General features: G+C 38.5%; 1 protein-coding gene across 4 annotated transcripts in view; it reads left to right on the forward strand.

Annotated features, from left to right (window-relative positions):
• Window positions 1–23,530, forward strand: part of ABCC8 (ATP binding cassette subfamily C member 8) — a 73,849-nt gene that overhangs the window by 30,796 nt on the left and 19,523 nt on the right. For all 4 annotated transcript variants that reach the window (XM_040067181.2, XM_058421082.1, XM_040067182.1 and 1 more), the window contains 13 exons: window positions 2,759–2,864; window positions 3,086–3,196; window positions 5,066–5,141; window positions 5,227–5,332; window positions 10,376–10,411; window positions 11,914–11,949; window positions 15,302–15,400; window positions 16,194–16,278; window positions 16,918–16,998; window positions 19,086–19,223; window positions 21,561–21,686; window positions 22,363–22,462; window positions 23,057–23,304. In XM_040067181.2, coding sequence (XP_039923115.1) covers window positions 2,759–2,864; window positions 3,086–3,196; window positions 5,066–5,141; window positions 5,227–5,332; window positions 10,376–10,411; window positions 11,914–11,949; window positions 15,302–15,400; window positions 16,194–16,278; window positions 16,918–16,998; window positions 19,086–19,223; window positions 21,561–21,686; window positions 22,363–22,462; window positions 23,057–23,304 — 1,348 coding nt within the window. The remainder of the gene's footprint in view (window positions 1–2,758; window positions 2,865–3,085; window positions 3,197–5,065; window positions 5,142–5,226; window positions 5,333–10,375; window positions 10,412–11,913; window positions 11,950–15,301; window positions 15,401–16,193; window positions 16,279–16,917; window positions 16,999–19,085; window positions 19,224–21,560; window positions 21,687–22,362; window positions 22,463–23,056; window positions 23,305–23,530) is intronic.

A 23,530-nucleotide genomic window follows, 5' to 3' on the forward strand; every position in this document is an offset into this window, starting at 1 on the left:
TTCGGCTGAGATAGTCTAACTGGCTTTAGCAAGTGTGCAAAGACAGCTTCCCCTGGAGTGAAAGCAAGGGACTCAGTGGAGCAGAAGATGATCCAGCAGTGAAACCAGCATGTAAAGGATAGTAAGAGAGTGTTACTGGCTTTGCTTCTCAGGCACTTCACAAACCCTGCTCTGAGTATTGGCTGCAGTCTTTGGTGCTTGATGCTACCAGGGACAATGATGTCGATCAATAACCTTGTCAGTGTCTTGAATGATTACACATATGCCCAATTGCAAAGCATCCCCATGGATTGTCATTAACAGATTTAAAACTTCCGTTCCATGCAGGACCCCTGAAAATTTTCCAAGTTATGGGCTTGAATGTCTACTTCTGAGAGGGGCAACTGTTCAAAGCCTTTAGGAAGGTGACAAATTCTGATACCTCTTTGTATAGTGGTGCTTTGGTTTTGGTTTTTGTTTTTGTTGTTTGGGTGTTTTTGTTTTTAATATAGGGAGTGTTTCTGCCACTGAAAATTAAAACAGAGGAGCCAATTGGTGTATTTCTTCAATGTGAGTCTTCAAAGACAAAGGGTGCAGTGTACCATTTCCAATCAGCAAAGGTTAAGCAGCAAGAGTGGCATTATGTCTCTTACCGGGTTTAATATCAAACCATCTTTCCAGTCAGCTGTGTAAATAATCATGTTTTAATCAATATGTCCTTTCTGTGGCTTAAAAAGAAGTTCCCCTGTGGAGATATTGGAATTGTGCCGTCAGCAAGAGGTCTGCAGAGAATGTCCTTTTACTCTTCTTTAAGAGTTTAGAACAGTCTGGCATCCTGAAATAAGAGCTGTTGACTCTAACACAAGAATTTCTCACAGCTCTACTGTGTTTCTTCAGTAACTGCCTCAGGAGCAGTAATTCCAGAATTATGTAGAGCATTGGGCTGGGGTTTGCAGCGCATACAGACACCTGGATACACAATCAGGGAATAAAATCAAATTGTTGGATGGTTTAATAGACATACTCTTGTTTGGATATGCATGGTCTGAGAATGTTTGCTGTCTTCTCTTTCTAACCCTCTAGACCCTGGAGCAGATACATGGGGGACTTCTCTGTCTGCTCCTTTTATCTTTAGGGCAAATTCTCAAATATCAGTGTAATTTTCTTGCAGAGAATATAGGTGCAGCTGCATATCAAATCCATATAGGCAGCATCTAAACCATCATTCAGTTTAAAGACATTTGAAGCATTCTTTTAAGTGTTTGGTTCACTGAACAACAAGGGTAAGATTCCTAGCCCTATTTTCCTGAGCTTTGTCCAAATAGATATTAATATCTCTAGCAATGGAGCTTCTAATCACTTCCTTTGAGATAAAAGACCTTCCCATTAAGGAATTCTGATCAAAAATTGATCCCATCTTAATTATTATTCCTCTTATCCCATCCCAAATAGTTATTCTTCCCCTTTTTGTTGCTTAGGTTGTAGTACCTACTCTAGCTAAATTCCCTCCACTGAATCCACTAAGAGATCCACTGATCTCAGTCCTCAGCTGTCATTAGCAATCAGGCAGGTTGACAGTAAAACTCTAGAGCCAGTTCTTTCCTAGGGAGTGCCCGGGTGACTTTGATCTCTGCTTGCAGGACAAGTGTTATCTGTGCAGGGAGTCTGCCCCAAGCACTGCTATAATGTCTGGATCCAACAATATTTTGGCATCAGTGGGAGGGTCTCATAAACTTTTTAGGAGAAACTTAAGTCTCGTTCTAAAGAAGAAACCCCTGCTAGTGAAATGCAAAATAAATCTTGGCAGGTTTATTCTTATTTTATAAGATTGGCATCCTAACAGATCACCACGTATCACAATGCTTCAGTGGCATTGGTTTTCCTTTCTTGCCAGTCACCCTAAGGCTGAAGATTGAAATCAATTTTTTCAGCTCTTGTCCATAAATTTATTTTTAGGCCTTCTGGCACTTTATCATTTTGAAGACTGATAGTTAACTTATTTCCAGCTAATTGAGCTCCTTTGATGTTGGGTTCATGATTCAATCCAATTCTTTCACAAATTTCATTTGCTGTCCCTATGAGTAGATTAGGCATACATTTTATAAAGTCAGGTACAGAGATAAAATTGATGCCCTGATCTGTTAAATGTCTTAATAAAGGCACATTATCTCTTAGGTAATTAAATCTTGAAGCAGCTAGTGAAAATTTTATGCCTTCTTCTTTATTGCTGGTTGTCAGGATTCCTTTTATATCTCATTTGTTGAATGCCATTCTGTTAAGGTATATTCCTTTATCTAGTTACCTTATGCACATCATATTTCACCATAGCTGGGTGAATTTGGCTCAAGGTGTACAGCTTTCACAAGACTGTTCAGTAGGACTGATTGGGCCACACTTGATCAGCATAAATGACATTAATTCTACTTGGGTGAGTGACTTCAAAACAAGCCACTGTTGTAGCCCTTCTGTGTTCCACCAAATGCCTGAAAAATCTTTTGTGTGATATCTCTATGGTGGTGTTGGAAGAGACAGGACTTGAGGAACATCTGCACAAACTGTTAAAATACCACTTTTAATAGGCTACAGGACAGGTTTTGAAATTTTGCTTGCACTAACTTCCCATTGAACATTTTTATACACCTGTAACAAAACAAAGTAAACAAACTGTGCAGCAGACAGCAGCTGAAATACCAGAAGGGTTGCTCTGTAATAAACATTGCAGTGAACAAAAGTTTTACTTCCAAGGTTGAGGTGTGACTGTGGACTTTTTCCCTTTCAGTGTGCAGAAATTGAGTGAATTCCTGTCAAGTGAAGAAATTGGAGAAGAGCATGATAAATCTTCAGAGCTAAGAAGTACAGACAATCACAGCAAGTACCAAGCAGTGGTGAGTAAAGCTGTCTCATTGCCGGTGAAGCGGCTGCAGTTGTTTGTACCCAGAATAAATTTTTCAATTTTCCATTTCCTACTTATTATTTCTTGCAATTTCAAAACCTCTATTCTAATATCCTGAACTGTATCATTCATACAATGGTTGCTAGGGTTTAGGACATTTTCCTGGTTCTGCCACCAATTAGTGCTTATTTCTGTCTTTCTGATTTTGCACAGCCACTCAAGGTTGTGAACCGCAAGAGGCCTGCCAGGGAGGACTGGAACAATTACAGCTCTCACATGAGAAGACCCATTAACATCACAGAAGCAGATGATTTTTGTGTAAAGGTGATATGAAGGTCACTCTATATTAGCTCACTAATGGTTACTTTTGTACTCTGATGGCAATTTCAAATTCGAGAACAAGCGTTTGGTGTGAGCTGTCAGACACTTGTGCACTTATCAGAGATTATCTCCACCTTTCTTATATCTGTCTTCCTTTTTAAGAATTAACTACTAATATCTAAGTTGTGATTAGTTGCAATTATTCCTCTAGATTTCACCCAGCCATTTTCTATTTCAAGTGTTTAAGTCATTAGCCCTGTTCTCAGGTCCAAAAATTTTAACTCAGAACAGAGTTCTGAGAAGGAACCTCAAAAGATCATCTGACCCAACCTTTTATGTATGCCAGATTCTTTCTTCCAGTTCCAGGGTCTGTATAGAATAATGGGATGAAGAAAATCAAGAATTTGTTCTAGACATTCCCAAAATAATCTCATCATGATCTTCCCTTCCTATTTTGGAATTTCTTGTAGCCTTTCCCCAGATGAAATTAAAAACTAACTTGCAAAGATCTAACTTGTCTGGAGAAAAAAATTACAACTACCCATGCCACTTTGATGCTCTTGATTTGCTGTGGAAATGGCCAGAAGTAATAAAAAACCTGATGGTTGTTATAGTGATGAAGCTGTTTATTTAGGAAGTCTGCTATTACATTTGCATTTCCAGCAAAAGAGGATGAATAATTCAATTTCATGGGACTAAATAGGACAAGTGGTAATGCTTTCAGGTTTTTTTTAGACATGCTGGATTGGTGCAGAATCATTCTTGAACAGACTTCCAGGAAAATAAGAGGAATATATGAAAGAGGGTTTTGGGAGCGGTGCTGGGTCAAAAGGCTGCCTAGGGTGACAACAGAGGAGTTTGTCACAAAGGAGAGGCCAGTGCAGTAATCTCTGCAAGGCTTGAACAGAAAGCCAGGTCCAGGGATAATCTTTGGCTCCATCTGCTGACACCATTGTCACTGGTGGCACCTGGGTCAGGCAATCTGTGCAAGTTCTGTCTGTCTGCAGCTCATTGCCCAGGAAGGGGCATTAGTTGAGGATCCTCTGGTTGCCTTTGGTAATCCAGAGGGAGGACCACGCTCGCTTTTGCTGAAGATAGGAGTATCAATTTTTCTCAAGGTTGTGATAAAAGTGTCCCCTTCCACTCTTCTTAGACGAAAAATTGTTGTATAGCTGAAAGGCTTTGAAGTGGCCCTGGAAAAGTGAGAGAAGATGGTCCTGTATAAATGTAGACTTTTAAAGTTGACTCCCATTCTTTGATTCTCACAGTAACCATGGAAATCTTCATTTAAAGTCTGAACAGACATTGTTTCCTGGTTTAAGTCTTTTTTCAATGAAACAATTTCTGTATCTAGCAAAACCTAGATTATCTGAGAATCATGGCATAAATACAAAGGAAAATGCTGTAATGGGTAGCAACATCTAATTTCATGGGAGGTTCTGCAGATCTGCTTGGAATTTGAGTGGTGTAATTGCTGTATAAACTGCACTGTGTCTCAAGTGACATTCAGGGCTCTGCAGAGAGCAAACTGGGCATGTCTGTAATTTAACTGTGTTGTAATCATTTCACTTATTACATGTACCCACCTTACAAACAACAGAACAAGAGAAACTCTAAATGACAACATTTTTTCCCCTCATGCATTCACTGTAATTTTCTAATAGTCTAGTAGTGCTTGTTTGAGTTCAGAGGTTTCTGCCCATGGAAGTACAGTCCTTTACAAAGTCAGTCACTTGAAGATCCATCTCCTGCATTGGGCAAAGGCTAAGTCTGTTCCTGTCCTCAGTGTAATGAAAAAAGAACTGTTGTTGGAAAAAAAAGTGAGCTGTAAAGCTAAGTTTCTCTTTATCTTTTCTCTCCATCTTGGTATAGATTACAAATGGATTTTTCACTTGGACACCTGAAGGTCCTCCAACATTGTCCAATATTGATATCCGAATTCCTCAAGGTACAAAATTACATTAGATAAACAGAATATTTTTCCATAGTTATTTGGTAAATCATAGTCTTATGTATACCTTCTACCCTCACAGGTCAGCTAACAATGATTGTAGGACAGGTGGGCTGTGGTAAGTCATCTCTCTTGCTGGCCATACTTGGTGAGATGCAGAAGATCTCTGGGATCATATCCTGGAGCAGGTAGGAGCATTTAATTTAAAATTCTAATTTAATTTAAAAATTTGGCTTGACTAGAATGGTAATGCAAATGTCTTGGGTTTGAAAGACAGTTGTCTGCCAGGGAAAAGTAGAGCCTCCCTTGGAATGGAGAATATAAATCCCCTTCCCTCCAAATTATTACAATTTTGCAGTTAGGGGCTCTCAGGCAAAGATATGGGAAATAGGAGTAACAATTCTTTACTAGGAATATTAAAAATAAAAAGGAAAATACAAATGTAGTAGTACCAAAAAAAAAAAAAAAAAAAAAAAAAAAAAGGCAAGGAAACAAACAAAGATCCTGGAAAAACCCTGACAGAGTCGGGGATATGACCTGGCACCCTGGTGGTCAGGGTGTTGGAAGCAGTCCAAATAAATCCTCCTGGTGTAACAGATGTGGTTCTCTGTAGTAGAGATGGTCTTGTAGAAAATCCAGTGGTGGCGAGATGAGTCCAGTCTTCCTCCAGGATCCAGTGGAAAAACAGGATACCTTGTGTCCTTCAGTCCCAGTTTTTATCTAGCTAGGAACAGTTGGCTCCTCCCCCACTGTGTGGAGCATCTCCCAATGGGATGATGGAATGTGTCATGTCATTGGTGGGCCCTAAAGGCCCATTATCAGAAGATGTCCCCTTGGAGGATGGAGGGGTGGTGAAAGAGATAAGAAACACTGCCCCACCTGGTTTTAATGGCTGGGCCATTATCAGGAGGCATCCTCCTCCTTCCTCCCCTGGAGGGGCAAGAGAAGAACAAAACATCTCCCAAAAGAACAGCCTTCAACAGATGAAATAGAATACACCTTTCTAGGTTACATAATCCAATACAGCAAAAAAAGCCCAAAATCTCTCCTGGGAACTTGGGGATTTTCTAGATACACACTCAAAATAAAAATCTTACCCTGGGATCAGAATGAATCCCCAGCTAGGGTGAAACAAGCTGCCTATTCTATTAACAGAAATGGACAACCATTCTTGGGCATTCTGCACTCCAGCAACATAACCTGGGTGAAATTGTAAGTAATTTGGAATTAGAATTGATGAGCTTGATGTGTTGTGCAGATACAGAATGATGTTTGCAGTTTCAGGTCTGAGCTTATGTCTTTGCATGGAGCTGTAAAAAGGTCCTCGATCACTGGGAGCAGTGCCTGGCTCAGATGTGTGCTCCATCCCAGCACCAGGCTAATGCCTGAGAATTTGAAGAGTGTCTTTCAAGTGGCAGTGACCTCAGAGTCATCCCCAGTGTATCCTGCCTGATCTGGCAGGAGTGAGTCAGGCATGTCCTTCCTCCTTTCCCAAGGGGACACAAGACCTGGACTCTGATAGCCACTTAGAGATTCTACTTGTGTCTAGCTTTCTTATTGGCCTTGAAGGCAGGGAAAAAAATGGTACTGGGCTCCAACAGCTTCTGTTTGGATTTTTTCTCTTGACCCTCAGGTGAGGTGACAGATGGTGAAATATATTGCAGCTCCTGTATATGGTTTCCAGTAAATTCCTGTCATCTCTAATACACAGTTTGATCAATGTGTGTGAACATTTTTGGCCTGTTTATTTCACAGTACCAGACTTCATACACATACAGACTGCACTTTGCCCTTTGGGCTGTGATTATTTGTAGGTAAAGCTCAACAAATTGCAGAAGAACCTAGAGAAACAATTTTATTTCCAGTTGATTTGGAATGAAGGAAAACTAGGCTACCTATAAATCCAATCTACACACTCTGATGGACAGAGGGTCCTTGTTACCCAATGAATCCTGCAGCAATTTTGTAGAACAGTTCTCTAAATTCCTTGGGTGTTTGTCAAGAGATGTGATTTATATCCAGCCTTCATGTGTAAGCCAGTCACACTGCTCAGAATTGCACGTGCTTTAATAGCAATAGTACAAGAAAGGAAGGCTGTCTATTTTATAGGTGGGGAAAATGAAACATAAGAAGATGACCCTTTCAGCTAGTGAGGGAAACAAGAACAGTAGCCAAAGTTCCAGATTGTGGTGATCTATCCATGGGAATATACTTCCCTAAGCAGAAAATCAGACTGTGGTGAGGAGCCATATAGAATCCCTGCAGCCTTATTAAGTGAACTAATTTCATTTCAGCAAGGCTGTAATTTTTTACAGATGACATAAAGTGATTAAGAAGTGTAATTTGAATGTCTGATGCTAACCTAAAACAGAAGACATGATGTTTCTAATCAGGAACTGTGCTCTGTTTTTAAATAGCACTTGTTTAGAAGTATGTTCTTCACAAGAGTAGAAAGGTCAGGGCTGGTTTTCATGTCTTCTATATGTGCCTAAGTATCACAAGGTGAAATTCAGTTGTTATCACATTTGCTGTGCTATCTGTCAGATATGTAGAAAGGGACTTGTGGCTGAAACAATCTGAGCACTCTAAGTACTGGCTGCACTGGGACAGATTATGTGTTGTCTCATCTTTCAGAGCTGCTGCCATGTGCTGTGGTCTATTCAGGTGATGGATGCAGCCAGTGTGGGCTGCCCACCTGCGTTGTAAAGCTATCAGATGAAAACTCCATTAATTTGATAAGCAAATACTAATGCCTGACCGGGAACATGCAACCTTATCCCAGGTTCAAGGAGTAGGCTTATCAAGTAATCACCAGGGCTCATAGCCTCAGCTTAGACAATGAAAAGTGTCACCAAAATGACTTAAGTTCCTTGTTACTGCTCTTTCTTGCTTGGCTTCAGTCGTTTGTGTTACAGAATAGGCCTGAATTAGTTCATCCAAATTTCCTTCCCTTTCCCTTCCTCCAAGGTGATAGCTCTGAAGATGAAGGATGTATCCTGCTGACATGTCACTCAGTGCTCAGGAAATCTGGATGCTATTCTTGGCCCTTCCTTTGGTCTAATGGATAACAAGTCATTTCCCTACTCTTTGCCCCCATACTTTATGAATAAAACAGGAGTAACTGTGTATCATTTGTGTTTGTTTCTTATAAAAATTATTTGTTTCAATCCCTTAAAATAATGTAATTTATTCCTGGGCTAGGAGGGAGATGATAAGAGGTGAGCCATGGCTCATTTGTGATATTTTTGTTGTTTGTGTTACACTGTGTGTCCAGAAGATCCAGCTTAGATTAATGCCTCTTGTGCAAAGCAGCCTGAGAACATCTCAGTATAAATATTTTATAATATGATTAAGGATTTAACAAAAATAGATAAATAATTGTTTACATTCTGTGCAGGTGGTAAATGGTAATGATTTGACCTGTTATTGAGTAAATAAATATAGTATATGCCATGCTAATTTCTTTTGGGCGGTATCTCACTTTTAATAGACCCAATTTAAGTCTTATTGGAGTAAGTAATACCAGAAAACTGACCTAATTTGGAAATCATTTGCTCAAACATAATTATGTCATTTGTCTTAAACAGAGCGTACATTTTTGCATGTGAACCTTGAGTCCTTATAATGTGAAGGAAGATAGAGATTTAAGGTTGTTAACAGTAGGTATTCATCTTAATATGGAGTTGACTGTTTTCATCAAATCAAAAAAATCAAAGTTGTTTTTATGTCAACAAAGTAATTTTTTTTTAAAAAAATACACGTTTACTGGAGTTTTCAGAAACATCCAAGTAGCTAATTTTATTTAAGTGGGAAATCAAAAACTGAAGGCTTGAAAATCTCAGTAGGCTCACCTTGCGTTGTTAGACATCTAAATACCTTGACAAATTAGATCTAGACCTCATTATCAACCATATGTTACTTCAGCATTTCAGCACTGGTAGGAGATCAAGGCATCCTTAATTGCCAAGAGTATGCAGAAAAAGGGGAAAAGAAGAGATAGAACAAGTGGAGAAAAGTGGGTTGAGAAGTTTGAGCTAAAGCTCCAAATGGAGAATAATTGTTTTCCTGCTACTGAGCAGAAACAGTGATCAGGGAATTGATGTACAATTGGTTCAGTCTCTTTGTGCTGTGCATGGAAGGGCTGGAGAAGATGTTTTCTATTTCAGCTTATCTCTAGTTCATGTAAAGAATGTGTTTCTAGTTAATGATACTCAATAGGCTTGTGGGTTTTTGGAGAATGGGCCGCTGAGTTCACATGGTCACTTGAGACTAGTTGAGTGTGAGTTTACTGTGGAACGGCTTTGTTCAGTACACAGACCTTTGGAGTAAAGGTACTGATGGCTGGCTGGTGCTCTCAAATTGTACAGTAAATTTGATTTAGATATTGTCATTGCTTATTATGCATAAACTTTATGGAAGTGTCTCAAACAAACCTTTTAATCTGAAGGTATAGTTTTCTCTCCTAGATATTTATAAGCAAGTTGTGTTGGCACAAAGTTAAGGAGACTGTCCTCTTTAAAGCATGAAAGACTTTGTTCCTCCTTGATTTTGTTTATATCATCTGACACAGATTTTTCGCTCTTTTGAATGGAACTGAATTTAGCGTCAGTAATAAATATGCCCAGTCATCCTGTCAAAACAACTCTGAACATCTTTGTGCTCATTCAAAAACAGTAAAACCAAAACCTGTCTGTCCTTTGGACCTGTCTACATTTACACAAGTGCATCTCACCCTAAGGATAGGGCTGACACAGAACACAGTACGTGGCAGCTGAAGATGGAAGATGGGACTTGGTGTACACATGAACCCATTATATGCTGGAAAGGTGCAGTCACTGTCTTGGAAAAAAAAAAAAAACCAACAAAAAAACCCCAAAAAGCCAGTATCAGGAATTATCATTTTGTTTTCCTAGAAAATGAACTTTATATAATGGAACTGCATTCTTATCATAGAAGGACTTCTCAGTTCTGCCAGCACCTCCAGGACAGGGTGGAGGTGATTTTATTTGTTGAGTCAAATTAATGTTTATAAGGTAAAAAAGGGTCACCAAATCTTTTTGCCTGATGAAATCAAGTCAGTTTGTGTGGAAGGAACAGATGCTGCACTGCAGCCCTGTGATAAGTAATGTTTGCCACCTCTGCACTAAGTGGAATTTAATAGTTTTTCTTTCTGGGGCAGATTACTTGTGCTCACTTAAGTAAACAGTCTTTGCTTTCTATTTGTGATGTAGCTGCACTTCTGACAGTGAGACGGGGGAAGATTTCAGGTATGGTATTGTATGTAATTATTTGTTTTCCTGCTAAATTGATTGCAGTAGAAAAAACCCAAAGGTTTCTATAGTTTGTGCTTAAGGTGTAGTGTCAGAATTCTGAAAATCAGTGAAATTTTAACTGCATTATCTCAGGGTACAGTTTCTGTAACCATTTATGCAAGTTATGAAAATAAGAGATGGATTTCTGTTATTAAAGCATTGCCATTTGGAGATTTTGAAAATTGAATCCTAGTATGATTTTGAAAATCTTTCTCTGAAGATCTGAACCAGATTATTCTGCACTTTGAAAAATGGCATCAAGTATTTAAAGGTCTCATTTATTAAAGTAAATTCTCCCCATTACCCTTCTCTTCATTTTTTTAATATCCTGTCATACGTTTGTTTTCTCAACTACCATTCTTCAGGCACACACAGAGAAGTGTGGAGTGTAAAAGATTAGTCTATCTGTAGGCGCAGAGATTATTTTTACCTGATTAACATAGCTCAGCTTTGATTTGGGGAATATCTACCAAATAAAATAAGAACAAAGCTTTCTGACTTTGGGGCACTAACCTCCAAAATAATAAATCTTGTAAAAGAGATTGTCCTGTTCCTGCTGGACTCAGTGAGAAGTTTGTTACTGAAATCAGCAGTGTCATATGGCCTCCCTTTCCTAGACTTAGACTAAATTGTGTGGCTTTTACTGACCAGAATATTTTCTTGGTTCTGTGATTCTTCAACTTTTTTTTTAGATTTGCCAGCTTCTTCTCTCCCATTTACTTTATTTCTCCTACTTGTTGCCTGGTTGTCAGACTGAGTCCTGCAAAACCGCTGCTCCCATCTGTGTGTAGTATAAGAGGAACTTTCATGTACCTCGTGTCTAAGCCTCATGGTAAAGGATATTTTAGGAATCTTACAGTCCTTTCTGTGTTCAGAGGGACTGAAATTTCTGGGCCAAGTTGAAGGGAAACTATTTGAATCCATTAAGATACAAGAGAAGTATTATCAGAATTAGACAGTCTCATGTTTGAAACTGTTATAGAAATGGATGGCGATAACATGCATGACAGTATGGCAAAAGTATTAAAAAGTAGGAAAGAATATTAGACTGGATGAAATAATTACCTACATGATCATGTGCTCTGGGAATCCTAGTTGGTTAAGTGCCATAAGAATACCTGTGGTGGTTTTGTTGCACTAACATCCTGTAAAACATTTTTGGTGTTCTCAGAAGAGTATTTTGGGTCAAAGTCTTTTGAGGTCTTGAACATTTACTCATAGATGTTGAAGGCTTTCTACAAGATTGTTTAGCACTTCTCCAAACTGAAGATTTAACTGTATCTTTTTTAGGTCAATATCACGTAGCAGAGAACTTTAGCATAAAAAGAGCTTTATTTCTGTTATGCAGTCATTTTGCTGTATTTTTAATTATAGCATAGTGATACTACTTTGTGGCATTATTTGCACTGTCTGAAATAATTTAATTTTTTTAAAACCCCTGTGTTTGTTTTCTACAGCCCAGAGAAAGAATCTCCTGTTGACATGGAATTCAGGTACAACATTTTGAAAACTAATGGGAAGCTCCAGAGGTCCCTCCCAACCTCAGCCATTCTGTGACTCTGTGAACATTGTTCAGCAGTCTCTGCACTTTAATGAGCTCAATGTTGCCCCTTAGAAGACAAACTGGCTGTCTCTGTATGCAGCTACTGCAAGTTTTAAAATAAGAACAAGCAGGTGACCCTTGAAGTTTAACAATGGCAGAAAGATTTCTTCCTGAATGCTGAGAACTGGAATTGCATTAGAGCAATACCAGAATGCTCCAATACTCTTCATCAGGCTGAAGATACAAGAAGCATATTTTTTGCATAAGCAGTGATAATACAGAACAGTACATGGTTTCTCTCATATCTGGAAAACATTTGAATTTGAATTGACTGATAGTGGAAGTTAATGAATTGCACAAAGTAATCAGGATAAAACTGTAGTCAGCAATCCCAAAACACACAGGAAAGGCTTTGCAATATATTATTTCCTCTATCATCGTAATCCTAATTCCATTGCTTTTAAGTGCATCTATTTTCTTTTAAAAATTGCAAACATCCCAGATTTCGACTGAAAATCATCTATGAATGTCTCTAAACTATTTGTATTTGATCTTGAAGATCTACTGTGCCTTCTGGACTCAAAAGAAAATGTGAAAGTAGAGATAGATTAATAATTTCAAACAAACAATCTTCACAACAGAATGACTGAAAGAGTAAGGTTGAAGGGACTACAGGGGGTCATCTGGTCCAGTCTCCCTGCTCAAGGAGGCCATCCCTTGAGCACATGGCACAGGATTGTGTCTAGATGGTTCTTGAGTATCTCCACTGGAGGAGACAACCTCTCTGGGCAATCTGTTCCAGTGCTCAGTCACCCACACTGTAAAGAAGTGACTGTTGTTCCTTTTGACAGTGTTGTTTCTGATCAATTAATCTGATTCATAATTAGTAAACAGGCTTGATTCTATAGTAGACAAAGCTTATAGTCTTCAGAGAGCTCAGGGAAGGTTTTTCCTATTCATTGCAAGGCTGAATTTTTCTGTCTGCATCTCTGAGCTAATGAAGAGGCTATGGTTAGTCTATTGTGTTATCAGAGGGGAGAAAACACTCCATTGCTGAAAACACGTGGTTATTTATGCAGACAGGGGACGGGAAGCCATCCCTTCCACCCACAGAATAGTCCCTTGAAAGCCTTTGTCTCCTTAAACCATCAGTTTGTGTTCAGTCCTAAAACTGTGAAACCTTCTGTATGTTGAAGGCACACTTTCAGAGCAAGTCTTGCACACTCCATTACAGAATATTTTGTTCTCTGGATTTTCAGCTATTTCTGTGTTTCTCACAGTTTTGTAACAATTTTTTGATTGTCTCTCTACTGTAAGCAGCACTGTTGACATGCAATAGATTTCAAATACATGAAAAAGAAGCTTGCAAGCACTTGCAGGCTTTTTGTTTATGTCAAAATATGATCAGCCTGATATGCCATCCTAGTGTCAGTTTCCAATTAGGATTAATTTAGAGGAACTTACTAAGTCCTCAGCCCATAATCAGTTTTTGCAAGCTCATTGCCTGTTTCCAAGTTCCTTGCAGTAATGAATTCTCACTGATGTCCTAAAAGTAGAACATAATGCAAATGTGAGTGGTATTTCCAGACGTTGTGCTGGTTCCCAGTGTGGAGTGCATCACACTGGCAGGGCCCATATCTTCACTCAACCAAGGAACACTTTCTGCAAAAGCTGTAAAAGCTTTTTCCTCAAAACTTTTCTGCCATTTTTCAAAAACTAGATTAGCAGTCACTTTTTGATCACATTGAGAATTAAGAGCTGCAAAGTCACAGTTTCAAGCAATGAAAAGGAGGGGAAGGGAATACATCTTCATCTTGGAATGCTCAGAGCAATTTTTTCTCAATTATTGGGATGAAAATTTCTTACTAATGGAAAAAATGCTTCTCTCTTGAGACAGACCTGAATGCTCTTTCAGTTAAATTTTGGGGCTCTGGGCTGGACTGCCTAGGGAATATTTTCTGTCTTTTTTGTTGTTGTAGTTTTTATTTTTGTTTTTATTTTTTCTTTTGTTTAGCTATTTCTGTTTCATTTTCCAGTAAAGAAAATGCATAACGCATATAATTAAACTCCAGTGAAATATCATAAATTTCAACTTGGAATTATGTGTAGCAGAATAGTGGAATTACGTGTTCTTTCAGGTCATCAACAAAGATTGAATCCTATTGTGGTTTCTAAACAAGATTGGTAAAAGCCTGAAAAAAATGAGTAGGCCAAATGACCTTAATTTATAAAGAGAAATAAAATGTACTTTGTCAAGTCATGGTTTGAATTGCTTTCAGGTCCAACTAGAAACAGGCTGCCATAATGGCGGTCCAGCAGACAAAAGCCACATTTGGGTGGGAAGTCCTATCTTTTTATTGGATTAGCTGATTGAACTAGGAAGAAAATAGATATGCTTTTAGGCATATAGTCCCTCTTTTGGCCCTTTTCTGTAGAAAGGTTGGTATGCCAGTGAGTTTTCCAACAGTACTAGTTGCTCTGATAAAAGATGTTGCCTTTCTCCCAGCTCTGCCTTACTGGGATCCTTAATGCACCACAGACAACAAAAGCACAAATTCTCCAGCAGGCAGATACTTCTATTTTTAAATAGTAATAATAATAATAATAATTTCTGTGAAATAATATGTGCATGGTGAGTAAGATCCTGTTGACTGTACCTGGTAAATTGTCCCTTCTCATGGTGCATTATGAGGGCCATTTCACTGGGGCAAATTTAGCAAATATTTTTTTGTCTGTGTTCTCTTTTCTTGCCTTTATAAGCATGGAAATGACTTATTCATCTACTTTCTAACTGTAGTTCTCTTCTTAGAATGGGGGGAAAAGTTGCCTTTGTACATGTGTGGAGTTGCTTGGACCTTTTTCAAATACTTTTCTTTTTAGAATGTCCCTCCTGAAGTGTATTGCAATAACTAGTGATCCGCTACACTTTTTTTTTTTTTTTTTTTTTTTTTTTTTAAATTAACCTATCCTAACAGAGCTGGGATTTAGTCTTTGGTAATTTTCCTCCTGCCATCCACTCTGCTTAAGAGGCAGCTTTATTGGGCTAGACTCTCCAAACTCCGCCTCACTGTAGGAGAAGAGGGAGCAAAGTGAAATTCAGTTGGGTAAACAATTTCAGTATTCTGTTGAAAATTTCTCCTCTTAAGTATTTTCTTGATGGAAAAGCTATTGATTGTCCTAAAGAAAGAAAGGAAAGCATTTTTGAAAACTAATTACTAGTTTCTCCATTTACAAGAAAATGGTTTCCAAAAGCAACTATTGCACTGGTAAGATGGGAACTCTTGTGTTTGTTTTTTTCCCAGGAAAAGAGGTGCAGTAGCTTATGCATCCCAGAAACCTTGGCTGCTCAATGCCACAGTGGAAGAGAATATCACATTTGAAAGCTCTTTTAACAAACAGAGGTAACAGGTTCCAGCACTGTTGTGTTTGACTCTTCCATAAATATTGGGGTCTTGTGGGTCACACACGGGTCCCCATCTCCCTGTAGGAACAAACCTACTGCACCTGCCTGAATGTGTCAGCCTCCCCCTATGACTATGTTTTTCCTGAGTGGCACAAGGGACAGGGTTTGTCTCATTTGAACTCAAGTGTACAAATGTTTCCGTTTCCAAGGACCATGTTTGTTTAGCTAGCATGCAGTGTTCTCTCACCTGATAGACTAGTTTGCCTCTCCTGGAAAGACATCACCTGATTGGGAGTGGGAATATTGTTTGTAAAGTGGGCTGCCATTTTATTCAGTATAAATACCCACCCAGACATTTAAAAATATTTAGAAATAATTGCTGGTATTCCACTCCCCCACCCTTAAAAGAAGTGGTTGATTATGTATTTACATCCTACACTTATTTTTTTTCCTGTCATCCTTGCATACTGAAACAAGAAACAAAGGCCCTGGGTGTGAAAAACAACTGCTAAAAATAGCAATATACCTTGGAAGAAGTTAAGTTTGTTTTTTATAGGTTTAACTATTTAACATTTTTGTTTGGGAAGCTGACCTAAGATCTTTTTCTTAGCTGAAATATTACTTACTTGCCTGTGATTGAAAGAGATCCCATTAGAACAATTAGTGGCTAACAAATATGTTTTCCACTGTATGATTTTTTCCAGCTGGTTAATTTTTTTTCCTTTGCAATTAGGAAATGTGCTTCTCCAGCAGTATCTGTGTGGATTTTGTTGCCTTTTTTGTTTCCACAGGTACAAAGCAGTAATTGATGCTTGTTCCCTCCAGCCTGATATTGACATTCTGCCTCACGGAGACCAAACCCAGATCGGAGAGAGGGTCAGTAAACAACTACAGGCTTCTATTTTTGGTTTGAACATATAGAGGGGGGGTTTATTATTTTGTTGGTTCTTAAAATCTTACAGCTTATTTGGTAACAAAGGTAATCTTTTAGTTAAGTGTATGTTTGGGTCATTAGTCTGAAAGCTCATTGCTCAGTGAACATGGAAACACTGTCATTTATGTGAGATGCAATGATTTAAATGTGCTGCTATCAGAATGTTTGACTATTCTGCAGCTGCTCTTGCAGATATCCTGACTTAACAAGATATTTTTTGGTTTCTTTAGAAGTAATAGAAAAATAAAAATACATATATATATATTTTTAAGAGCTCTTTCATTTACAGAAGGGCAGGTGTTTAATCAATGGCTTTATCACATATGGGAAGATTAGGGAGTGACGAGAAAGGAAACAGAAATCATAGATTTGTAAACAGTTTACTCTAGCATCTAGTGGCACTGGCACAAACAAAAGAACCCCCTAAAACACAAGGATCCATTACAGGCCCGCACTTTGGAAAATTCAATTCCTCTGCCCAGAAAAGTCTTCTATGGATAATCCAATCAGAATAAAGAATATGAATATTCAGTTGATGTTTTCTTTAACTGTCTGATTGTTTCTCTCCTGCGTATCTCCAGGGTATTAATCTGTCTGGAGGGCAGCGCCAGCGGATCAGCGTGGCACGAGCACTGTACCAACAGACAAATGTCGTGTTCCTGGTGAGTAGGTGACCTTCTGTTTATGCTCCATGCAGAAGCACGAGCTGCTTCTTCATTTAGAGTATTTCATGGGTTACATGCTGAACATTGTGTTTCGCTGAGCCAAGCCAAATGTACACTGTGTGTATTTTGCATTTCTTGTCAGCTAGCCTGCAGGAAGGAAGCGGGCTAGCTGTTTTGTAAATGCTGCAGGCAGATAGGTATTGCACATTGAAATGCTGATGCTTGTCCTCTCACAATGTTGAAAATTCAATTTAACCCTTGCATTTATCTTTGGGTCTTAGAAATGTAGTAGTTTCAATTGTATTCATGAAATTCCTAAGCTGTTCCAGGCCTAAAATTAATGTTGTCTCATGTCTGGGGTGTTTCCTTTCTGCAAGAAATTAAGCTGCATTTGCACCCTGAACTGCATGCTGTCTATCCTGTAGCAGCTTCAGCTATGGAAAAAGAGTGACAGCAGGTTCTAACAGCTTCACAGGTGGGAAAACAGATGCATCCTACACACTCACTTGTAGTGAGCTTCCTGGCTTTCCAGTTTAGGACTTCCTTCTTTACCTCAGTTTTCTAGAAGGTTTGAATCCAGCTGTTATGACAGTGCAACATAAATCACGTAGGATTAGAAAAGCTGAACACATTAGATGTAATCCCTAAAAGAAAGGGAGGTTGTTTAGACCTTTCCCTGTAATTAGGCTGATCAGCCTGTGCTTGCTTCATGTGTAGGGCATTTCCAGGCAAATAATCAAAGTGCAGGAGAGTAGGGAGCAGTGCAAATCAGCAGCTCCACTACTGGTCTGTAACTTGGTTTTGCCCTTTTTATTCTTCTGTGAAAGACACTCAATAACCTTCTAATAGCAGCAGGTTTTCTTGGGGCTTGACAATGGAAAAACACCTACAAATAAACTTTATTTCCATATTAATATTTAGAAAATAATCAGGAATCCTATATGTTAGTATTAGCAAACACTCAGTTCTTTTAAGGCTGGTTTTGTAAAGAAATACTTACGAAACTTCACTCTCACAAGTATAAATGCCATGTGGCTGAGGTTTAGGTCTGTGTCAGGTCAGAAGAGTGCAGCAGCAGAGCCGACAACATCCTTGCTCAGCGAGCACAGTGCATGCACAGTTGCACACATGCTTCTGAGAGAAAATTCTGGATCATGAAGTTACTGTTTTTCAAAAGCACTTTCTAGATGCTTTATGTTGTGATACTTTGGTTTATTAAAATCTGAGTGGTCATACTTACCTTACTGATAATTTCAGATATTTTTGACTTTTAATGAAGCCTGGTTTTAATGTAATATTATAGTATGGAATAGTAACACTAAGTAAATCTTACAGCCAGTATCACTATTGCAAGCAGAAATATCAAATCAAATCACAAGGTTTGTGATTCCATATAAATAGGATTAAGTAAACAAGTTTCCCTAAAGATGGTACAGATTAATTTATGCCTAAATTAATTGCATATAATTGATTGATTCAATAAGATAATGTAGGTCTCAAATCAAACATCTCAGCTGAGTCAGCAAAATGATCAATATTGCTTCTTTTGTGATTTTTTTTTTTTGTGATTCTTTGTTAGTAGAGCATTGATTTATGAACAAGAAAACCAAAACAAACAAAAAACAAACCTACCAAAAAAATCCACCCAGAACCAAACCAAAACAAAACCAATCAACTGAAGGCAGAGATGTTCAAGGGAAATAGAAATATGCTTGTCCCTATCCCTGGAGCAGTAATGCAGTATCTGCCCCAAACCGCCACTGGCACATTGTCTGGAGCCTGACAGCTGTCTTCTGCAGCTGTGTGGGCCATGAACATACCTGGGGAGAGGAGCAGGTCACAGAAAATCCCACAGAACTGCAGAATTGACACAGCTGGCGTTACTCAGTGCTCTCTGCAAAAACACAGTTCAAAGGTTGGTGTTCTGTGAATTAAGAAAACTGTTCCTCAGCAGAGTTTTGATCTGATGGACTCTTTTGTGTGCCTCTGTGGATCTACCTGGGTTTACTGGCATTAAAACCTGTCAGTTTCCTTGGATCCTGTAAGTTCTGGCTCCAAAAGCTGACCCCTTATCGTCATGACAGGATGATCCTTTTTCTGCCCTGGATATCCACCTAAGTGACCATCTCATGCAAGAAGGGATCCTGAAAATGCTGCGGGAGGACAAGCGGACCATTGTGCTGGTGACTCACAAGCTGCAGTACTTGCCCCATGCTGACTGGGTAAGGACCCTTCTTCAGAGGAGGCAACAACACGGCAGGAACATGTGTTGCTGCAAACAGTGCTTTCACTTCATCTCTCCACCAAGTAATAGTTCAGTGAGAAGATATCTAATAAAGATCTTTTGAAAATCAGCCAGTTAGGGGAGCCATAATTTTGAGATTCCCAGCTTGGAATATCTAAATAGGTTGGATTTTTGTAGAGCTGCTACTTAATACTCTTAAGAAAGCAGGTTACATTCAAAATATATTGAGTATCCCAAAATATTAGTTATATTGGAAAATTTGGGTTAATTTTTTGATCTCAAAACAGTGAAATGTTTAACACCTTTGCCTCTGCTGGGACGTTACTAGGAATTCCTGCTATCACAGGAGAAGGTGCATTTATGCAACGTGGATATTGAGAGGTATGGAAATATAAGGAAAAACCCAATATTTCCTTGTGGTCAGTACTAGTATATAATGTTTTAAGAGCATGTTTGTCCTTTGTGCGTGGGCAAGATTTTAAGAAATGTATAGTATTTGATTGTTCTCTTAGGTTTCTTTTTCGTATCTTCTACTTTAAAGGAAAAACAAACTGGAGGTATGCTTTCTATACCAGTTTGTAATTGGAAATGTCAAAGATGAAGAGGGAATTTTTGGAGGTTTGGATTTTTATTTTTTTTTTTTTTTAATCCATTAGTTCCCACTGGCCTTGCACTTATTCCTGCAGTTTTCCAGCCTCCCAGGTCTCCTTGCCCATGGTGATTGATGACTGCGGTTATACCTCCTAGCAAGACTTCTCTCTTTCATCTCTTGCACAGGCTCTAGCAACAGTTTCCTGGTCTCAAGAAATAATCATATTGCAGCTGCTTCCTGAGCTTTATATTGGCTTGGTATAAAGTTGCAGATAGACATTCATCTTGTTCTGATAGGGTTTTTGGTGGGCAGTATTTGTTATTTATGGTCTTTGCTGTGACCTCGTCCCTCAGTTGTTTACCTTTAGAGTTACCACTGTCCTCAACACAGTCCTGGTTTTCAAATTACTGTCTCTTGGGATACAGAAGTTTTCTGCTATGAAAAATATATCCCAAGACCTCCTTATCGTTATGTATCTTCAATTTTTTTTTTACAGCTATGGCCTTTCATCAATGTAATTGTTTTAATTTTCTTTGAGAAAGTAAGACCCATTTATAGATGTTCATGTTTAGGAGATGTTGTACAAAAACTGCTTTATTTTTATTATCATCTAGATGTGTAATTTTTTAATGAAATACACTGTTTCGAACAGTAGCACAGGAAGGATTTGTATGAACTTTATAATAAAAAATATTTATTACAAAATAGTCCATGCTTTTTCCCTAAGTGTAGGTTTCATTAATCCTTAGCAAGTCTTACTCAAATGAGTGAAGAGGGAATACTTATTTTATTAAGAAATTTTAAGAAAATATATAGTTTGAAATATATGTCATGGTCCCTCTAAATCTTTTCAATAAAACCCTCAGAAGAATTCAAGGTCTATCTCAGTTGCAGGTTCCCTGAATAAATTGATCACGAAAAGATCCTTGTTTTCTTTATTTTTACCTTCTCTCTGTGTAAATTCTTAGCAATAAATGAAATAGTTAATTGCCCAACTCCCTGCCCATGGAAATTTCTGAGTTTCCAGGGAGAGAGAAGAGTAAATAGTGCATTAACTCTTTTGTAATGATGGGGGTTTGCAATCTGCATTCCTCATTTTCCAGGTGCCCCTGTCTGATCAGGAGTGGTAGTAGTTATACTGTGTGTATAACATAGTTACACTGACACAAACCTGGACACTGCTCCCTGCAGACTTTGTCTTGCGTATATATTTTTCTTTTTCAAACTGTGTCCACTATTTATGCTTTTAAAGCTTTAGGGATTCAAATCCCCTAGCTCTTCCTTATCAGTCCATGGTATCAGAGAAGGAGCCAGTATGCTCATATCTAATTGCCTGAATGAGGGCAAAGCCTCCTGCACTCAAAGTCTTGCTAAAAGCTGTTTTGTTTTAGAAGGTAAGAGAACTCTAAAATCTTATCTTGCTAATGACTTGTATTTAGGAAGAGTGGTGTGCCCCCCTGTCTGCTGACAGGGATCCCATTCTTCCTTCTTAAAAGCAGCCTTTTCTCATGGACTGCTGGAAGTTTCTTTGTTTTCAGCATATTGAATGAAGAGGATGGAGTCGAGAGATAATGTCACTGTCTTTTTAGAAGACAGTTTTGTTTGTGAAAATATTATTTATTTAGGAAAAGAGAAAATCCTGTCAAAGCACAGCAGTATAGCTTTAAAATAAATAGACACTCCCAGCTATTTATCTCACCACTTGTGTTTCTGACTTTCTAGATAATTGCGATGAAAGATGGTAACATCCAGAGAGAAGGAACACTCAAGGACATTCAGAAATCAGAGACTGAGCTCTTTGAACACTGGAAGACATTAATGAATCGACAAGACCAAGAGCTGGAGAAGGTTTCTGATGGGCAGGGCAATCAATATATGCAAGAAAATGTCTTTTCTTGCCTTAGTTTGAAAGCTTTAACAAGAATTGACATGCTGTGTATGATATCTAACTTAATATGAATGTAGTATTAGTATAAGCATTATTATTTATCTCTTAAGATAAATTCCTTCATCTGGACATCTCATATTTTCTTGATACTGTTCTATTCCATTCTTGATAGGAAGTTCTATCAAAATATTGTCACCTAAGGAATATAAATATAGCCATTTTAGGAAAAAGCTCTGCTAATATTGACAACTGGTTCTATAAATATGCCTGAATTTACTTGTTGCCTCGGGTGGAAGCTTTTCAAATATGCCTGTATCAAGTTCCTTAAATGATAAAGATGTTTTATCTTTCATACTTATAACGCAAGAAGAATGAGATATTAATCTTAGTTCTTATTAATTCTGGGATAACTGTCCAAGGTAAGATTCCAGGAGGGTTAGGATTGACAGCCTGAAATGCATGTTAGATATCAAATTTATGTTCTTTGATTTTACACAGAAGTAGCAAATCAATCACAGTTGCCTGCTGTGAGATTCTCACTTTTCTTTTTTACGGAGTGGAAACCATTTTATCACAAGTAGCAATGTTTTTGTATTGATTCTCTGGTTGAAAACACATGAACTATCCCTTTTTCAGGAAACAACTATTGAGGAAAACCCTGTTTTGGAAAGAACAAATCTCCGGAGGACCATGTATTCCCGGGAAGCATTGCTGAAAGATGATGAAGAGGATGAAGGTAAAGGGCACCCTTTGAGCCCACTGCCAGTACATTATTGTTTCACGGTTAAATTATATTAGAATGAATTAACACCATTCAAACTGACAAGAGAACATAACATTTTTCATGTGGGTCATTATTTATTAGAGTGCTGTTTCCATTGCTTTGACCTCTGGACTAGAATGATTGCAAGCATTCACAAGTCATTTCTTCCTGCAGACTTTTGAGATTTTTTCTTATATGCAAATATGATTTAATAATGAAGAATACTATTAAACAATATGCTGGGTGAACTTCACCTGTCAATGGCTAAACATATTTGCTTAAGGTTTTCTACAGGAAAAAGATTGCAATTGATTTTTATCTAGCCAGTGCTTTCACATTGCAAAAATGTGGTTTAAGAAATTGATCACCAAGTGCTGAGGGTTTTTGGATCTTTTTAGTGTGCCTTACTATTCAGCTTAGCAGCTGGATACATGCAGGCCTGAGCAGGTAATTTGACTTTAAAGCCACCCTTTATCCTGGATATTAAGACCTGGTTTGTAGCTACCACTTGCCAGTCCCTTTGATATGTGCGTCAGCATGGCTCTCCTTTTCTCTTGCACCTTGCAGAAGAAGTAACAGAGAGTGATGATGAGGACAACCTGTCTTCAGTGCTGCATCAGAGAGCCAAGATGCCCTGGAGAGCCTGTGGCAAGTACCTGAGTGCAGCAGGGATCCTCCTGCTGCCACTGCTGCTCCTGTCCCAGCTGCTGAAGCACACGGTGATGGTGGCCATCGACTACTGCCTGGCACTCTGGACCGAGCGTGCCATTTCTATCAAGATAGAGCCTGAAATAAAAAACTGCTCCCAGTGCATGGTAGGCACTGCCTTGTTCACCTTCCCCCTATGATTTAACTGGGGCTGTTCTCCCACTGTCAACCTCTGTTCTAAGATTTGTATGCAATGTGCTATTTTTCCATAAAAGAGCCACTTGAGAGTATTTTGAAGCTCAAGGCATTTTTGCATGCACAGTGAAGTAAAATGAAGTTAAGTTTGGTGTGTTCTCCTTTTTTAGATTCACTGAATTTTAGTCACCCAGCTGA

This window comes from Hirundo rustica, chromosome 6, assembly GCF_015227805.2.
Source record: "Hirundo rustica isolate bHirRus1 chromosome 6, bHirRus1.pri.v3, whole genome shotgun sequence".
Classification (NCBI taxonomy): domain Eukaryota; kingdom Metazoa; phylum Chordata; class Aves; order Passeriformes; family Hirundinidae; genus Hirundo; species Hirundo rustica.